This window comes from Trematomus bernacchii, unplaced genomic scaffold (genome assembly GCF_902827165.1).
Source record: "Trematomus bernacchii unplaced genomic scaffold, fTreBer1.1, whole genome shotgun sequence".
In the NCBI taxonomy this organism is placed as follows: Eukaryota; Metazoa; Chordata; class Actinopteri; order Perciformes; family Nototheniidae; genus Trematomus; species Trematomus bernacchii.
Window position 1 is genome coordinate 4225743 of NW_022987973.1, and position 15587 is coordinate 4241329.

Sequence of the window (15587 nt, forward strand, 5' to 3'; positions counted from 1 at the left end):
AAGCACTACTGTTCTGCGAAATGATAGATTTTCAGCCGCCTGGCTCACTGACCTCACACCAATGACATCAACTCCATCCCGATGACTCTATCTCCCTCTCTGTGTGTGTGCGTGCGGCGTGCGTGTGCGTGTGTGTGAGTTAGTTTCTATGTACAATAAATTGACCCAATGTTTCTTTGGCTATTGCTATTCATCTTATTATTATTGTTTCCTGTCTTTCTGTCTGGTTCCCTCTCTCAGCAACTGCTGCAAAGATCTTTTGGAGTGTTTCAGATTGGTTTTCCTTAACACTGTTTGCAATGCTGTGTTTTGTTTTCTTAAGAGGCAAGGCAGGCCTCTCCCTCCTTTAGTCTGCTTTGGCCCGCCCTGATTTGTTCATATGTCAGGAGGTTATGACAGGAGTGGAGAAACATTGATATTTTATAAAACTGATATAGAATTAAAACAGTGTATGGGTTTCCTCTCATGTGTGTTAATAAAGAAGGAGTAGGGGTTATAAGACTAGTAACACTTTACATCTCCACACCATTATTATAGTGCAAATAGTCACACTTGTAACAGTGGTGATGTTCTCATGTCACGTGACACTTATGGAATAAATTGGCAATGCACCCAATGATTGCCATACTGATAATGTTAATACTGTAATAATGATTAACATGGCCATCCTGACCTTTCACTCTGAAGAAAGGTCTAAGGTAAAGCTCAGTTGGAAGGCATTCATTGTCTTGCTTTGAAGAATATTCAGCCTACAGACAGTTTGGTAACATTGAGATCAAAACCAGGTTGATCAGTTCCTTTTCACTTCTCTGCCAAGCAATTATAAAATAATATCAGTAAGGTGAACAGCAACAATTAAAGCCCATGTTCAGCATTAAAGTACGAAGAGTTAAAGGAAGCTACCAAGAACAGAAAGTATTTTACATTACAGGTGACAGCGATAACAAGATTGAATGCTTGCCAAGCATTCAATCTCTGTATTAAACTGTATGTGTGTGTCTAAGCAATAATAGACAACAACACTCTCCTTTAACAACCGAAGGTGCATGCAAACATAAACGTTCACTTCAAGTTTTTTAGCATCATCTTCTCTACACGGAACAGCTGATACTCTCCATCCTGTAGCAGACTCTTCAACATGTACTTCCCATTAGGAACTTCAACTGAACTGAAACATCCACACTGGATCTCTAACAAAAAAGGTCCAGAAAATATGGAAAAGCCTCCATGGCAGTAAGCTAAATTGTAGACGTGCAATTTTTCAGTTAGTTTATCAGTGAGAGGTAATGATTGCTAGATAATGAAAGTTGCATTGAAATTGTCAAAATAACATCGACTAATTATAATATCAATGCAATCATGCAATCATTTTTGCTGGATAGCTTTTTAAGCATCAGTCTGCTGTGGATTGAAAAGTAGGAAGGATTTTAAACAAAGACAAATGTCTTCTAAAGTAATTTATACTCATCAATGAAGTACTCATAAACCTATGGTGAAGAACAATCTTTAGTAGCAACCCTAGTTGGAAATGATGGTTATTTATGGTGGATCTGATTATATCATTTTAGACAATTCTCAGATAAGGACACCTACAATGTGACAACCCAAAAATAGGCCAAAAGAAAGAAATATAAAAGCTTGGGCACTGTTACTCCACAGTCTTTATTCTCAAAGGGAGTTGATCCTCCCTGTGTGAGTCTGAATTATAAACTGATAGAGTAACATTCCCTGATCACTTGTCACCAGACTGCAACCTGCTCAACTCGTTTGAACCGAGAGGAATTTAGGGGATTGACCGGCAAATCTGCCTTTACAAACGTTACACTGAACTTAGTGTTTAGGTATCGATAATCAGAGGTGTACTTAAGTAAAAGTAGAAGTACCAGAGTGTAGGAATACTCAGTTACAAGTAAGAGTCCTGCAACCAAAATGTTATTCAAGTAAAAGGAGAAAAGTATTAGCATAAAAATATACTTAAATAACCAAAATCAAAATTACTCACTATGTAGATTGGCCCATTTGAGAATGATATAAATGATATGTTTTGATTATAATTATTGATGCATTAATGTGTTTATCAAAGCTGGAAAAGGTGCAGCTAGTTTTTATTACTTTATATACTGCAGGGTATCTTGTGAATGTTACTCAAAAGTCTTTTAAATGTTGATTATACTTTACATCATTAAACCAAATCTGCAAAGTAACTAAAGATATTAAATAAATGTAGTGAAGTAAAAGTACAGGATTTACTTCTGAATCGTAATGTGGTAGAAGTACAAAGTAGCAAAAATCTAAATACTCAAGTAAAGTACAAGTAGCCTACCTCAAAATTGTACTTAAGTACATTACCTGGGTGAATCTACTTCGTTACTATACACCACTGTCGATAATAATACCATGAAATCATGAAATCATAACTTAGCTATAGCTAACCTAACTCCCATCCCAGCAAGCATCACCTCCTTTAAATATAGTTTTCCTTTTAGATTCCTGAATCGAATAAACTAAACGAACATCAACATGCACATAGTCCAAACACTTGTGAGCAACTTAAAAGTAATCTATGGAGACATGAACAGTATTAAAGTTCCACTCATGCTTAGATAAGCAGTTTCGCTGGCTTACCTCTCTCACAACGACCAGAAAAACACCAACTTCCGAGCTTCCGGGGGCCCTGAAGGTATCATCCGCCACTTGGGGACTTGTTCCCGGACACACTGCAAAGGTGTATTATCCGAAGAGAGCAGAATGTGTGGTATAAATGTTAAAGTTTAGCAGCGTTGCTCCTCAAAGTAACCTGTTGCTGACAGCTCAGTGTGCAACAGCAACAACATGGCTGACGTCGAGGGATCGCTGTTAACGTGTGAGCGTCCGGCGAGTGGGAGGAGAGAGAGGGAGTTAACAGATGGAGAGGGGGACAACTCATGGGAGACAGATAAGGGAGAATGCAACACAGGACAACCCAAGTACTGTCTTTTTTTTTAAATAAGAAAATTCCCATATTTTGTACACATTTCAATATATATATATCTACCTCTCTTACAATCTGCACAGCCTTCCACTCTGAAATATAATATACTGCAGTTTGTCATATATTCATTGTTCTAAGTTTTCTATTTATTTTTTATTTCATTTTTTGTTGTTAAACATGTTTTATTTTTACATTTTATTTTTATAATTATTATATAATTTTTACTTATTTCCTTATGTTGTCCATACCACATTTTAAAAGTTTAACTTATAAATGTTCTGAAAAATTGCGTGCACAAAGAAATATAATAAGCAAGAACACTGGTTTAGTGTCAAGATGTGCAATGTGGACATGTTAGTACACTTTAAATAGAAAATGTAAAAAACAGAGATTTAAACGACAGTAAACAGGGAAAGTTTTGAAATGTCTTCCTGTCAAAACAGCAGGGGTCACACGATCTGTCAGCTGACTGGATCCGACCAATAGGAACAGGTACAAAAATATATATATATATTTATTTATTTTAACCTGTTCCTATTGGTCGGATATATATATATATATATATATATATATTAAATTGTGTCATTTTTATTTTTAATAATTACATCCACCATCACGAATACTCTTTTTTCTAATTTTCCAATAATGTGACTTTTAAAACCACTAAATATTGTAGTACTCTGCTCCATTTCAATTGTTTTGTTTCTTTAACTAGTAAGCAGACTGCAACGCAATATTAAATAACATCCCTTATCATAAATTCAAGTTCTACCAAAATCACATCACACATCTCCTAACACTTACCCCGGTGGTTTTACTACATTACATCTGTTTAAGGTATCAAAGTTTTTGCATCAAGGATTTTCTTTTTGAAATGCATTTGCTTAACTCTAGTGAATATACAAAAATACAAAGTTATTTTGTATATTGTGCTGCTGATATGTTGTTAAATGTGTGCGTGATCTCACTGCTATAGTGGAGAAGAGCCTCAAATCAAAGATCTCAAACCTACCAAGAGTCCTTCTTAGTCCCAGTTTTCACATTATCACATCACTCCTTCTTGCTTTCCACATCTCTTACACTTTGCCATGGTGGGTCTTAACCTATACAGTCTATGGTCTTAACCCAGCAACCTTCTGACACATTGGTGGTCCAGAGGTCTATGCATCATGCAGGTGCTCAAGGTTCAGCTCTCAGGAGAGGGATATATTTTGTCTTCTGCTATGCTGATGTTAAATCTGGAGAAATTGTCCAGACCACTTTTTCTAACAAAGTGACGTGCATGTTTGCACCACCAAACAGAAAAGCAAATTCCTTGTATGTGTAAACGTACCTGGCAATAATCTCGATTAGTGGAGTACAAACTCCTTCATACTGTGGAGGCCCATTTTCGCCACCAATTTTATAAAAAAAGGTCCTACTCAAAATAATGAGAATACTCCAATCAGTCAAAGTAAAATTCATTATTTGAGACATGATGTATATATTTAGAGATATTAACTCATTATTTTGTCAATATTTCGAAAAATGTTTTTTTTTTTTTTTAGACTTTCAGTTATTTTCTTTTTAATTCTATCATTATTTTGAGATATTAGTTTTTATTTTCCAAAACGTTGTCATTATTTTGAGATATTAATTATTTAGATTTTTACCTATTATTTTCAGAATGTCTGTCATTATAATTTCTCATTATTTAGAGAAACTATATTGTTATTTTGAAAAACGAACTCATTATTTTTGAGGAAGCTTATTATTTGGATGTACTTAATGTTATTAGATTTTTAGAAAGTTGTTATCCTATTTTTTTCTTATAGCCTACCTGCAGAAATAGGCTTCAGTCAGGAGACACACAGAGTGGTATAATATATACAGTATCATATGTTGATTAAAAGATAGTTTGAAGACTGTGTAAATGAAATGAGGACGGTCTTGCTCCTCAACCAACTGATTGTGGCTGACATGTAACTCAGGATAATCTTCTGAGGCAACAGCCATACATTATTAATGTCTCCTGAATATTATTCCTATACTCAGTAGCACAGATGGTCCCAATAAGAACTGGTAATAAAGAGTATCCAGAACTACAGTTAACCACCTTATGGGAAATTATTTAACTTACAGTGGCGGTTTAAAATAACGCCAAATTAAACTCACGTTGCCTACGTTTTTTATTCAGGATGGCCAGTTTAAACCATAGACTGGTTTAAACGAACAAAAGAAACTACATAGCCCACAGTGCATTGCGGCTATTTTCCCTAACGCTTTACGACAGTGAAAGCGGTTTCTGACTTGACGTACCACGGTTCTACAACCAAGTTACTACCTCCATGTAAGTGAATAAAACATGTTTAATAAAAAGCCTCGGAGAAACTTTCGACAGAGAAAAGACAACTCTAGTGACGAGGAGGACGAGCGGAAGACCCGGGGACATGGAGTGGAAACTGAGGAGGCTCCAGTTGCGGTAAATAAGCCGGAGAAACTGTCCCAGGGCCGCGGCATTACGTGTAGCTCCAAGCGGGAAGCGACGCCTCCAAAGCCGGGCAGCAGCAGCGGAGAGGACGGGGATACGGTGGAAGTGACAGAAGAAGGAGGAGAAAGAAATAAAGACAGAGATGAGGTTCAGAAGACAAAAAACTCAATTCTCAGTTTCTCTGACGACAAAGAAGGTAAATAAGTGGGGATATGGAGTTTTAAATCAATATTTTTAAAGATGGACTCAGGTCAGACGTTTACCCAACGTAGAGCAACATAATATATGAAATACAATGTCAATATCATGCTCAAAACTATTTAAATGCACTGACAGAATGCATCTAATTAGACATGTAACTTTAGGTTTGTATCCCAGGTACATTATCATCATTTACATTTATTTTTATTATCCCCATTTCCGCTGCGTTTGAAACCTTAACAGCAGGTTTTTGCTCATGGATCTCTTTTCTTTATTATTTTCTCAGCTAAGGAACCAACATTTAAACTGAAGAAGTCTTCTGATAAAGCTGTGCTGTTCCAAGTGAAGAAGAAGGAAGCATCACCTGCCAAGACCAAACAAAGAAGAGGTATGCCACACTGATAGATGTGCCATTACAGACATAGATTTGTATTAAAACACAGTATATGTCCAATAATGATACGTCAGGTGCAAGCTTTTTATATCTAATGCCTTCTCCCGTAATATAGAACAATAATAGATCTTAAAACAAGTGGTAGGAGGACACATACTTATTTATGCATTTTTGAAGTGTAGGGGTGTGTTGTTTTCAAAAAGGTGCTTATAAACTGTATACGTGTAGTAAGAAGTTTTCTCTTATTATAATAATGACAACATGTTGTCTAACATCACCATATTGTGACCCTTTTTTTTGGCATAGCAGGTAAAGTTGTCCCACCGTCTGCTTCTCCCAGGCAAGACTCAGACAGTCAGGCTTCACCACATGATCTGCCCCGCACTGATGATGACGACAGCAATAAGGATGATGAAGATGATGACGATGATGACAATGACAGTGATGAAGGTGATGCCAGGTCTCCCTCAGCTAGCTCAGACTCCAGCTGCTCTGCTACTAAACCAGGTATGAGGGTTTTTCTATGTGTCTATACTGTATGTGTGTGTCAGAGAGGAAAACAGTCAGGGTTTTGAATCCACTGATAGATGTTGGTGTGTGCCTGATAAAGGTTTTAGACTAGACAAAACTGCAGGGTCCTACAGAAACACTTCAAAATAAGCCTGCATGCTTTTGGAGAAATGTCTGTATAAGGTTTGTGGATGTGTGTGGATCAACAGTTGGATCTATGTTTGTTCCATACATGTTCATTGTCCATACCTGCATTTATTTGTCGTTACAGCAGTCATCCCTAATGCTAAAGATATCAAGGCAGCTAGATGGCAGCGTCGCGCCAATCGAGCCCAGAAAGAATTCATTTCCCTGGGTAGAGACGGCCACAGCTCAGCTGGTAGCACCCCGGATCACTACAGCAGGGAAGATGACGAAGACAGAGTTGATGATGACGATGATGAGCCGGATGATCACGAGAGAAGAATTGAGTTCGCCCCAAGACTGAAGAGCATTAGGGAGAGGATTGCAGATAAACTTGGTATGAAAAGCAGGGAGAATCGATTGTATTTTTCAATCTTCTGTTGTAGTAACTGAATTAAACTAAAATAGTCTGTTGTATGAGCGTCATAGACATGAAACTAGGCTGGCTGTCTGGAAATCTCTGTCTGTTTTGCACCTAATTGTGGAGTTGTGAAGTTTACTATTTTATATGTTTGTGTGTAAATCTAGGAGACAGTGATGACAGTCTCTCAGGATCTGATGTAGATGAGCAGGTTCTTTGGGAGGAGACACAAATCGAGAAGGGAGTCAAGAGACGGCCGGGAGAACAGGTAAAGATATTTGATATCTTTCTACTGTCATTTGTCTGTGTCTCACTCTTCTTGTATCTAAGTGGGATAATAGTTTATATTACTAAACACTCAAGGCTTCCATGAGTGTAACTATCCTCCTGAGTACTACAGCTGTTACATCCTTTATCCTTTTCTTTCCTTCCTGTCAGAGCCCATCTGGCAGTGAATCCAGCAGCTACAGCAGCAGCAACAGGCGGGACAGACAAAGGAAAAAATCAAAAGGGCTCAAAATACCAACTTTTCCTGCCGTCAGTGTCTCAATGGTCAAGAAGAGGATCACTGGAAAGTAAGTTTCCTCCTTTAAATTCTTTAATGTCAACAGGGATAACATTTATGAATCAAATACTGATCTGATATAACCTAATATTGTTATTTAAATTAAAAAAACGTTAATACATTATAAATTGATTCAATTTCTATAATTAAAGTTACAATTGTTTCTCTCTTTAGACTTGAATCCCTGAAGGAGGTGCACAGCGCCCGGCAGGCGGAGCTGAGGAGGATGGAGGGCGATGTGGAGAACGCTCGGGCATCCGCCGAGACTCTGGAGGAAAGTTCCTCTGAGAGACAGCTCAGGTTTTACAGGGACACGAACCTCTATGTCCACAACGTGGTGGAGTGTCTACGGGAGAAGGTAAGAAAAGGAGTGAACCTGTTCTGTTAATGTCTTTTAACGGTTACATAAAAGCTAATGTCAATTAATTATTGTTTGATCTCTCTTTCTATTCAAAGCTCTGTCATAATCAGGCAGTTTTGTGTAACACTAACAGCTTGTATGGAACAGTTGTAGCTCTACTCCTTAAAACAACAGGAAGCTGCAGAATGTTCTGACTGGTTAATGGATGATTCTCTGATTGTTGGCAGGTTGTGGAGATCAACTCCGTGGAGCTGGATCTGCACTCCTTACTGTCCGACCACATGGAGGCGCTTTTGGCTCAGAGACGACAGAGGACCAGGGAGCAGGCAGACCGCCTGCAGCAGATCAGCTGTAAGTTACATCTGTGTGTCCACCTGTCTCTATTTGCATTGTGTCAGTGTACAATGTGGAGCAAAATACTCTCCAGAAAGAATATTTACATGAGCCCGATTTATCTATCCCATTAGATGGCACCAATGAGCAGGGTGGAAGTCCAACTAATGGAACAGAAACTCAAAGGTGAGTGTACAAATATTTCTGTTATTTCTTTTTTGGTTTATAACTTTTTTCATATATCTGATATCTTCTTTACATAAACAAGATTGAAATAGGTACTGTACTCTACTTTACATATTTTAGCGGTGCAGCCTCTGGTGTTAAAGCTGAAGAAGATTTTGATCTACCTGAAGACACCCAGCCCTCAGCAGAAGAGGAGGAGCAGCTGCAGAAGAAGATAGGTGAGAAGGAATCAAATCTAATAGACTAATGGCTTTCACCTACAGGCCAGATCTTTTCTAAAAGCTTTAACACTACACTGTGATACATTCTTTTTGACGAAAATCAGATGAAGTGTTGCTCATGCTGCACTTCGCTCTGTTCTCTCTCCAGCTGATATCCTCTTGAGGTCCCAGACGGTGTTTTCTGACGTCCAGGATGACTTTTCCAGCGTGAAGAAGATTTTGTCCCGATTTGAGGAGTGGAGAGGGTCTTACTCTGACTCTTACCACAATGCCTACATCTCTCTGTGTCTGCCCAAGTTGTTGAACCCCATCATTAGACATCAGCTACTGCCATGGAACCCATTAAAGGTACATGTGGACACAAACACAGACACTAGCTCTTACATGCTCACAGATGTCATAGCACAACTTTTGACCTTTTATATTTGTTTTGTAACAGAGTGATAGTGGGGACTTTGAAAACTTCCCGTGGTTCGCTGCAGTGGAGACATTTTGTCATGGTCATGGCCACGAGGAGCTGGAGAACACAGACAGACAGACACTGTCTAATGTCATAGAAAAGACCGTCATACCCAAATTGACCGGTAACACACACTCACTAATGAGGCATGTTTTAAATGTGTGTAATGTGTTGAAATGCAATAGGAAGAGCACATTGGTAAAAGCTATTTGATGTAGAGCTGCAACTATTAGTCAATCTACAGAAGAAGAAAAAACACATTTGAATGCAAATAGAGTAGGAAACGCCTTTTCAGCCTCAAATATAAACATTTCCTGCTTCTCTTTGTTTTATATCATATCGATCTTAATATTGTTTGGATTTGGACTGACAAAACAAGACATTTAAAGACATCACCTCGGACTATAAGAAACTGGGATGAACATTTTATAGTGTTTTCTCACAATTTATAAACCAAACGATGAATCGGTTATTCTAAAAAAAGAAAAATCAGCAGATTAATTGATGATTAAAAAAGCTATTGTGAGTTGGAGGTGCAAGTGCTTTGGAGCTGTGGCGGTTATATTCAGGTTAAAAATGTGCTCTGGCAAGTCTTAACAAGTCTGTACACGATTTCCAAGAGAAAAACATATTCTTACCAGTTTCTGTACCTGTTCCTCTTTAAGAACAACATGTTTCTTCTCCCTCATCCCCTCGCTTCCTGCTCCTTTAACAGGTTGCTGCTCCACAATGGAAAGCAGGAATCCTCAGTTATTTATTATATTACAACAACCCCTCAACACTTCACGTCCTCTGTCTGTTTGTAGAGCACAGATGTGTCAAACTACAGAAACATGACATTGTGTATTTCCTGTGTCTCTGCGCAGGCTATGTGGAGCTGGTGTGGGATCCCATGTCCCGCCAACAGTCGGTCTGTGTGTCGGATGTTTGTCACCGGCTGAAGGAGGACTACTCCATCTTTGAAGGAGAGCAGAGTAAACCGGTCAAGGTAAAGCCAACTCATAGAAATTATCCTGCTTTACTTCTTTAGGATTTTTAAGTTACACTAAAGCAATAAGTCCTCAATATTTAATTGTATTAACCCCAATATAATTGAATATGCATTTTTGTATTCATTGTGTTCATGTCCCCTGCAGGCCTTCAGAGAGGCTGTGATCAGCAAACTGAGGAGCTGCGTGGATGACGATGTCTTCATCCCTCTGTACCCTAAAACGTCAGGTTCTTTTCCTGCCTTTTTAAGTTTGAACATTTGTATGACTAACGAGGAGAAAGCAGAAAATACTTAAAGGTGGGGTAGGTCATTTTGGAGAAACCGGCTCGAGTGCGCTAGAATTTGAAAATACACAGCCGGAACAAATCTGCCACTTCCTTACAGAGCCCCTCCTCCAACACACACGAATGCGCACATGACCAATGAGTGCACGAGATAAGTTTGTGCACAGATGGAAGGCTGACAGGCAGGTAGGCCATCCAGTTATTTTAGCCGGGCCGGCTAAAATGATTGGTCGTGCTTTTTACAGTATTACGGCTTCCACAGATGACATTTTTTTTATGGATTTTTTGTCAAAGCACTTAAGATATTCATTGCTATCGGGATGTTAAGAGCATTCCATGGAATATAACAAAAAGTGTATCTCGAGCCGGTTTCTCAAACTTACCTACCCCACCTTTAATCCTGTATTATCATTGTTGAAGACATGTCCACTCATTAGCCCATGCTCTTACACCTCTTTCCATGTTCATGATACATTTATCAATCAATATAAATAAATATTATTTATGAAGCCCAACAACAGACAATTACACATTTGTCTCAGTGGGCTTTCCAGACTGTACAGTAGACGATCAGCATCCTTTAACTGTGATGGATTAAAGATCAGGTCTAATGCAAATTATTTCAAATGACTTTATAACGTTCTATGGTATTTTCAATCTGTAATTAATGTTGTTTATTTTTCTAACAGGTTCCTAGAAGACATCTCGTCTCCTCAGTGTCACTTCAGGGATCAACAGTTCTGGACGGCCATAAAAGTACTGCTCTCTTACAAATAATACTTAAATATTTGTTATATTGTTTTAGTTTTTCCCTTGGGGAAGGAAATGTTTGCAGGCTGCTGTTAATTGTTGTTGTGTGTGTTGTATAGCTGCTAGGTAACATGGGAAAATGGGATTTGCTGCTTCCCGAGTCTGTGTTGAAGGAACTGATGTTGGACAAACTTCTGAACCGATACCTGCTGACCGCGCTGTGCAGCCAGACGCTGAGCAACAGGGCCGTCCATGCATGCAGAAAGGTGTGTGTATTTTCATTGTTTGTTTATGCTTAATTTATAAAGGTCTGGCTGTTCGTCAACTACCCCTCACGTTCTTAACCTCACACTTCCTCCCTCTCTTTCTTCAGATAGCAGACAGTCTGCCGCTCTCTTGGTTCAAAGGAGAGAATTCCTGTTTGCCTCAGCTCCAGAACTTCAGAAACCACCTTGTTCAGAAAGCTCATAGCATCTGCAAACAGCAGCCTCCTGAGGAGCCAAACACCAAGTAAGGAACATAACATTTTCTTTGTTGTAAAGTCAACTTGGTCAGAGTGAAATGAAACAGACTCTTATGTCGTAATGCAGCACGTCATTAAGTTCACCTTTCAAAGCCACGCAAATGCTAAAATCCAAAATGCTTAATTGTAATACTTATTTATTGAAAAGGCTATTTCCCCATCATATCAAGTAGGCAGCATTGGTGACGACATGAAATGTATTTAGCATAAATTCACTCAGATGTCATGACTCTTAATACATTTATAACAACAGACAATACTGTAATGCACTCTTTCTGTGTCCTACTCTCCTGAAGGTCTGCTGTGGTTGAGGTGCTGAAGATTCTGAGTAGTATCCGGTGCAATGACTCCATCATGACGATATCAGAGAAATACCACTACGAAGACGTGATCTACTCCCACCAGCTGCTGAACCACGAAGACGTATGAGCAACAAACACTGGACTGAAAGATGGATCAAAATGCAAATGTAGTACGCTGGTACTTTGAAAGCTATCGTCAAAGATATTGTACTGCAGAAGAGGGGCTCCGCCTTTTTTTTAAAGGTTGCTAGATAGCCACTGAACTGCAGAATGAAAACAATGGATATATAATAGTTTGGTAAGGTTGCGCTTAAAGTATGAGCTAATAAGTGGAACAAATTAGATGTTTTACAATTTAAACTGCCAAGAAACATTGTGTGAGGAAGAACAAATCATATTCCTGCCATTTCTATTCATGAACAATTTGCCGTCTGTTTTGTACCGGAGATACATTTATTTTTATGAATAAATATTAGAATTTTGTTACAATATCTGGTGCTTTAGTCCGATTTTACTTCTTGACATGGTGAAGTTTATATATGCCCATATGTACTTTCTAATAACGGTCATGGAAAAGTCAAATGTTTTTCTTAATACTATATATATTGATTGTTTCAGCAGCTGTCTCCATGAAAGAGATAAAGCATTATTGCATTATACAGGGTTCTTACGGTCATTAAAAACCTGGAAAAGTCATGGAAATTCAAAATGCAAATTCCAGGTCCTGGAAAAGTTATGGAAAACAATATTTTTCCCAAGGTTTTGGAAAAGTCATGGAACTGTAACTAAAGTTGCATCAAATATAATTTATATTTTAGCTAATCGCCGAAATAGTAATACTATAATGATAATACATACTGTATCGTATAGTAATGAAACGTAAAATGGCATTTAACTGACGAGGTGTTTTGCTGGTGAGAGATTTTAGTTGCTTTAGCGTGTAGAAGCTAGTAAGCCTATTTCATTTGTTTTAGATAGGCACAACATGTTTCATATGCAGACCTTATTTTCCTGTTCCATGTTAAAATAAACCATTTTCAGTGGTACCGCTGAGAAAGAGTCATTTTTTTTTGGTCATGGAAAATTAGGTAAAGGTCATGGAGAAATCATGGAAAAGTCATTGAAAATCATTGGTGAAAAAGTGTATGAACCCTGATTATAGTATCTTATTAACGTCAGCTCTTAATTCAGTCATAGAGGTGGTATTTTCTGAATGTGAGATGAGATTAGATATATTTGTGCAAATTGATATTCTGCTAAATACACAATTTACTTTAAAAAAAGGTCTACAAATTCCACAAACTCAGCTTGTCATTACACCAAGAGGATACAGCCTATATTATAATATATTGATATTTCAACCAAAGAGATGTAGACATACATTTAGCAATACAGCAGGGAATAAAAGTAATAAAACAAAGACTATAGGGGCTGGTCAGTAAGATATATCAATAATATCAAAGACTCACTTATGGATGAGGATGAATATACAAACATCCAGACAGACAATAGTTATATGTATACATATACAATTTAACATAGTCATACATACTTGCATAAAATCACGTTTCAGTGACAGCTGCTTGATATCACTGCTAGTAAAAACATGAGTTTATTATATATTATTGCTGATGCCAATTCTTGGTTTAATGATAGATTGCTATCAGCCATGTAATCTCACAAGATGATAAAAAAAGCTGTTCATGATGACAAACCAAATGTCCCTTCCCCACAGGATCTAAATGTAAGCTATAACGGCACAAATTCCAAAGTCATTGCGGAAGTGCAAACACGACTGTATTGTCCGAGGTTCCTGTGAACAAAGTCTAAAAAGCTGCATTGAATTCATTCTAAAAAATATGGCCTTAATTGGGAATACAATTTCCCAAATCAGTCTTTGGAAATCTTGAACATGTTAAGACTTAGAGAGTACGATTTTCTTAATTACTTTTATCTGACGTTGCATTGTAAAATTACAAAATAGCTGGCAAAACTTTTTTTTACATATATAAATTGTACACACACACACACCAGGTCCAGATGTGGACTGTGCAGTAGCACTTCATCTGGTTGGGATTATAGATAGGAAATGTACCTGTAGGATCTTTGAGTTTGTTGCTCAGAATTAGAATCAGAACACCTTTATACGTCCCACAGAGGGAACATTTGCATTTGTTACAGCAAGAAAAGAGCCAAAGACAGCTAAATATGAACTATTTCATGGTTGAGTGCACTTATCAAAGTGTCAGCTAAATGTAATGTAGCTGATGTTAAGGCACTTTTCTGTGGGGATATCACTGCTACTACGAACATATGTTATTGCTAATCATTGTTTTAATTGTATCAGCATGCAATCTCACAACCTGAAGATTAATCCTGAAATAAGCTTTGTCACAGTGTGGAGGAGAGTGTGTGACTTTGATGTAGTCGTGTTGCCTGTTCAGAATGACCAACAAAAGATTATTTCCCAACAGGATCCAAACGTAGGAGATGAGAGAAAAAATCCAAAGTCATTGTTGCTGTGCGAAAAAGTCAAAGTCTGTCTGAACAACATGAGTTAGCAAAATAAATTGAACTCATTATTAGTCACCATTCGTTGCGTAATAGTATATCATTTGCACTTTGTGTTGCTTTGCACAGTGTTTGCCTACTGTTGATGTTGAAGCCAAACGTTTCTCAACCCATCCTGTTAGGACGGGATAAGGTACAACAGGTGTAGTAATGACATACATTATTTTTTTAGAAAGTATACACTTCTTTCTGAATGAAAAACATACTGTGAATGATAACGATATTGGTATACCACATTTGACAAACTGTTTCTGTTAGTTCAATTGTGAAAAGTAAAAGATTGCTTTACTCTCCGTACCTTAGTTCAATATTAGAGCCAACAGTGTGGAGAGCTTCGTGATTCAACTCACTGCTGAGACTATTGAGCTGATGTCTTTCAGAAAAACTATGGATGGCTGACTGAATTAAATGTGAAACAGAAACGTTTTTGAGAGCATTAAAGGATTATTTATAAAACATAAAAGATGGCACTTCCTGTGAAAGTGATGCTTAAGATTTAAGTTTTTCTTTCAACGATACATGATGAGATTCTCACTGATGCAATACTTGACTTTCAGTTGTCTAGAATCAGGAATGGGGCTATATGAAATGTTCACTTTACGATGATTATCCTGGCCACAATAATAAATTGTATTTTTATGATAATCCTTTTATTATTGTGAGCACAGCTGAGAGGATCATCGGTGCCACACTCCCGTCACTCCTGGACCTCTACAACACCCGCCTCACCCGCAGAGCACTCAGCATTGTGGGTGAGCCCACCCATGATCGCTCCAACTGCCTCTTCACCCTCCTGCCTTCCGGGAGGAGGTTCCGCAGCCTGAGGTCGAGCACTACTCGACTAAAGAACAGTTTTTTACACCAGGCTGTCAGGAGGCTGAACTCTCTCCCCCCTCTCCCCCCTGCCCCCACTGGACTATAACTCTCCCACACACTCAGACACTCAAATC

At 38.1% G+C, this 15587-nt stretch overlaps 2 protein-coding genes across 6 annotated transcripts in view; one reads left to right on the forward strand and one right to left on the reverse strand.

Annotated features, from left to right (window-relative positions):
- The window catches only part of itsn2b (intersectin 2b), a 41647-nt gene extending 38789 nt beyond the window's left edge, over positions 1 to 2858 (reverse strand). For all 3 annotated transcript variants that reach the window (XM_034116470.1, XM_034116473.1, XM_034116469.1), the window contains exon 1: positions 2626 to 2858. The gene's annotated coding sequence lies outside the window, so the exon portion shown is untranslated. The remainder of the gene's footprint in view (positions 1 to 2625) is intronic.
- A 2386-nt stretch (positions 2859 to 5244) lies between these two features.
- Positions 5245 to 12762, forward strand: gcfc2 (GC-rich sequence DNA-binding factor 2). 3 transcript variants are annotated; one of them, XM_034116475.1, is made up of 18 exons: positions 5245 to 5637; positions 5929 to 6030; positions 6343 to 6543; positions 6821 to 7066; positions 7258 to 7358; positions 7529 to 7665; positions 7830 to 8013; positions 8244 to 8367; positions 8484 to 8535; positions 8656 to 8753; positions 8905 to 9104; positions 9196 to 9340; positions 10083 to 10204; positions 10353 to 10429; positions 11181 to 11247; positions 11361 to 11507; positions 11615 to 11751; positions 12061 to 12762. In XM_034116475.1, exons 1-18 carry the CDS (start codon positions 5316 to 5318, stop codon positions 12191 to 12193), a joined length of 2595 nt encoding a protein of 864 aa, XP_033972366.1. In that variant the 5' UTR covers positions 5245 to 5315; the 3' UTR covers positions 12194 to 12762. The 3 variants fall into 3 exon arrangements, with proteins under 3 accessions (XP_033972366.1, XP_033972368.1, XP_033972365.1); XM_034116477.1 differs by having other exon boundaries at positions 6346 to 6543; positions 6818 to 7066; XM_034116474.1 differs by having other exon boundaries at positions 5246 to 5637; positions 6818 to 7066.
- The last annotated feature ends 2825 nt before the right edge of the window (positions 12763 to 15587 follow it).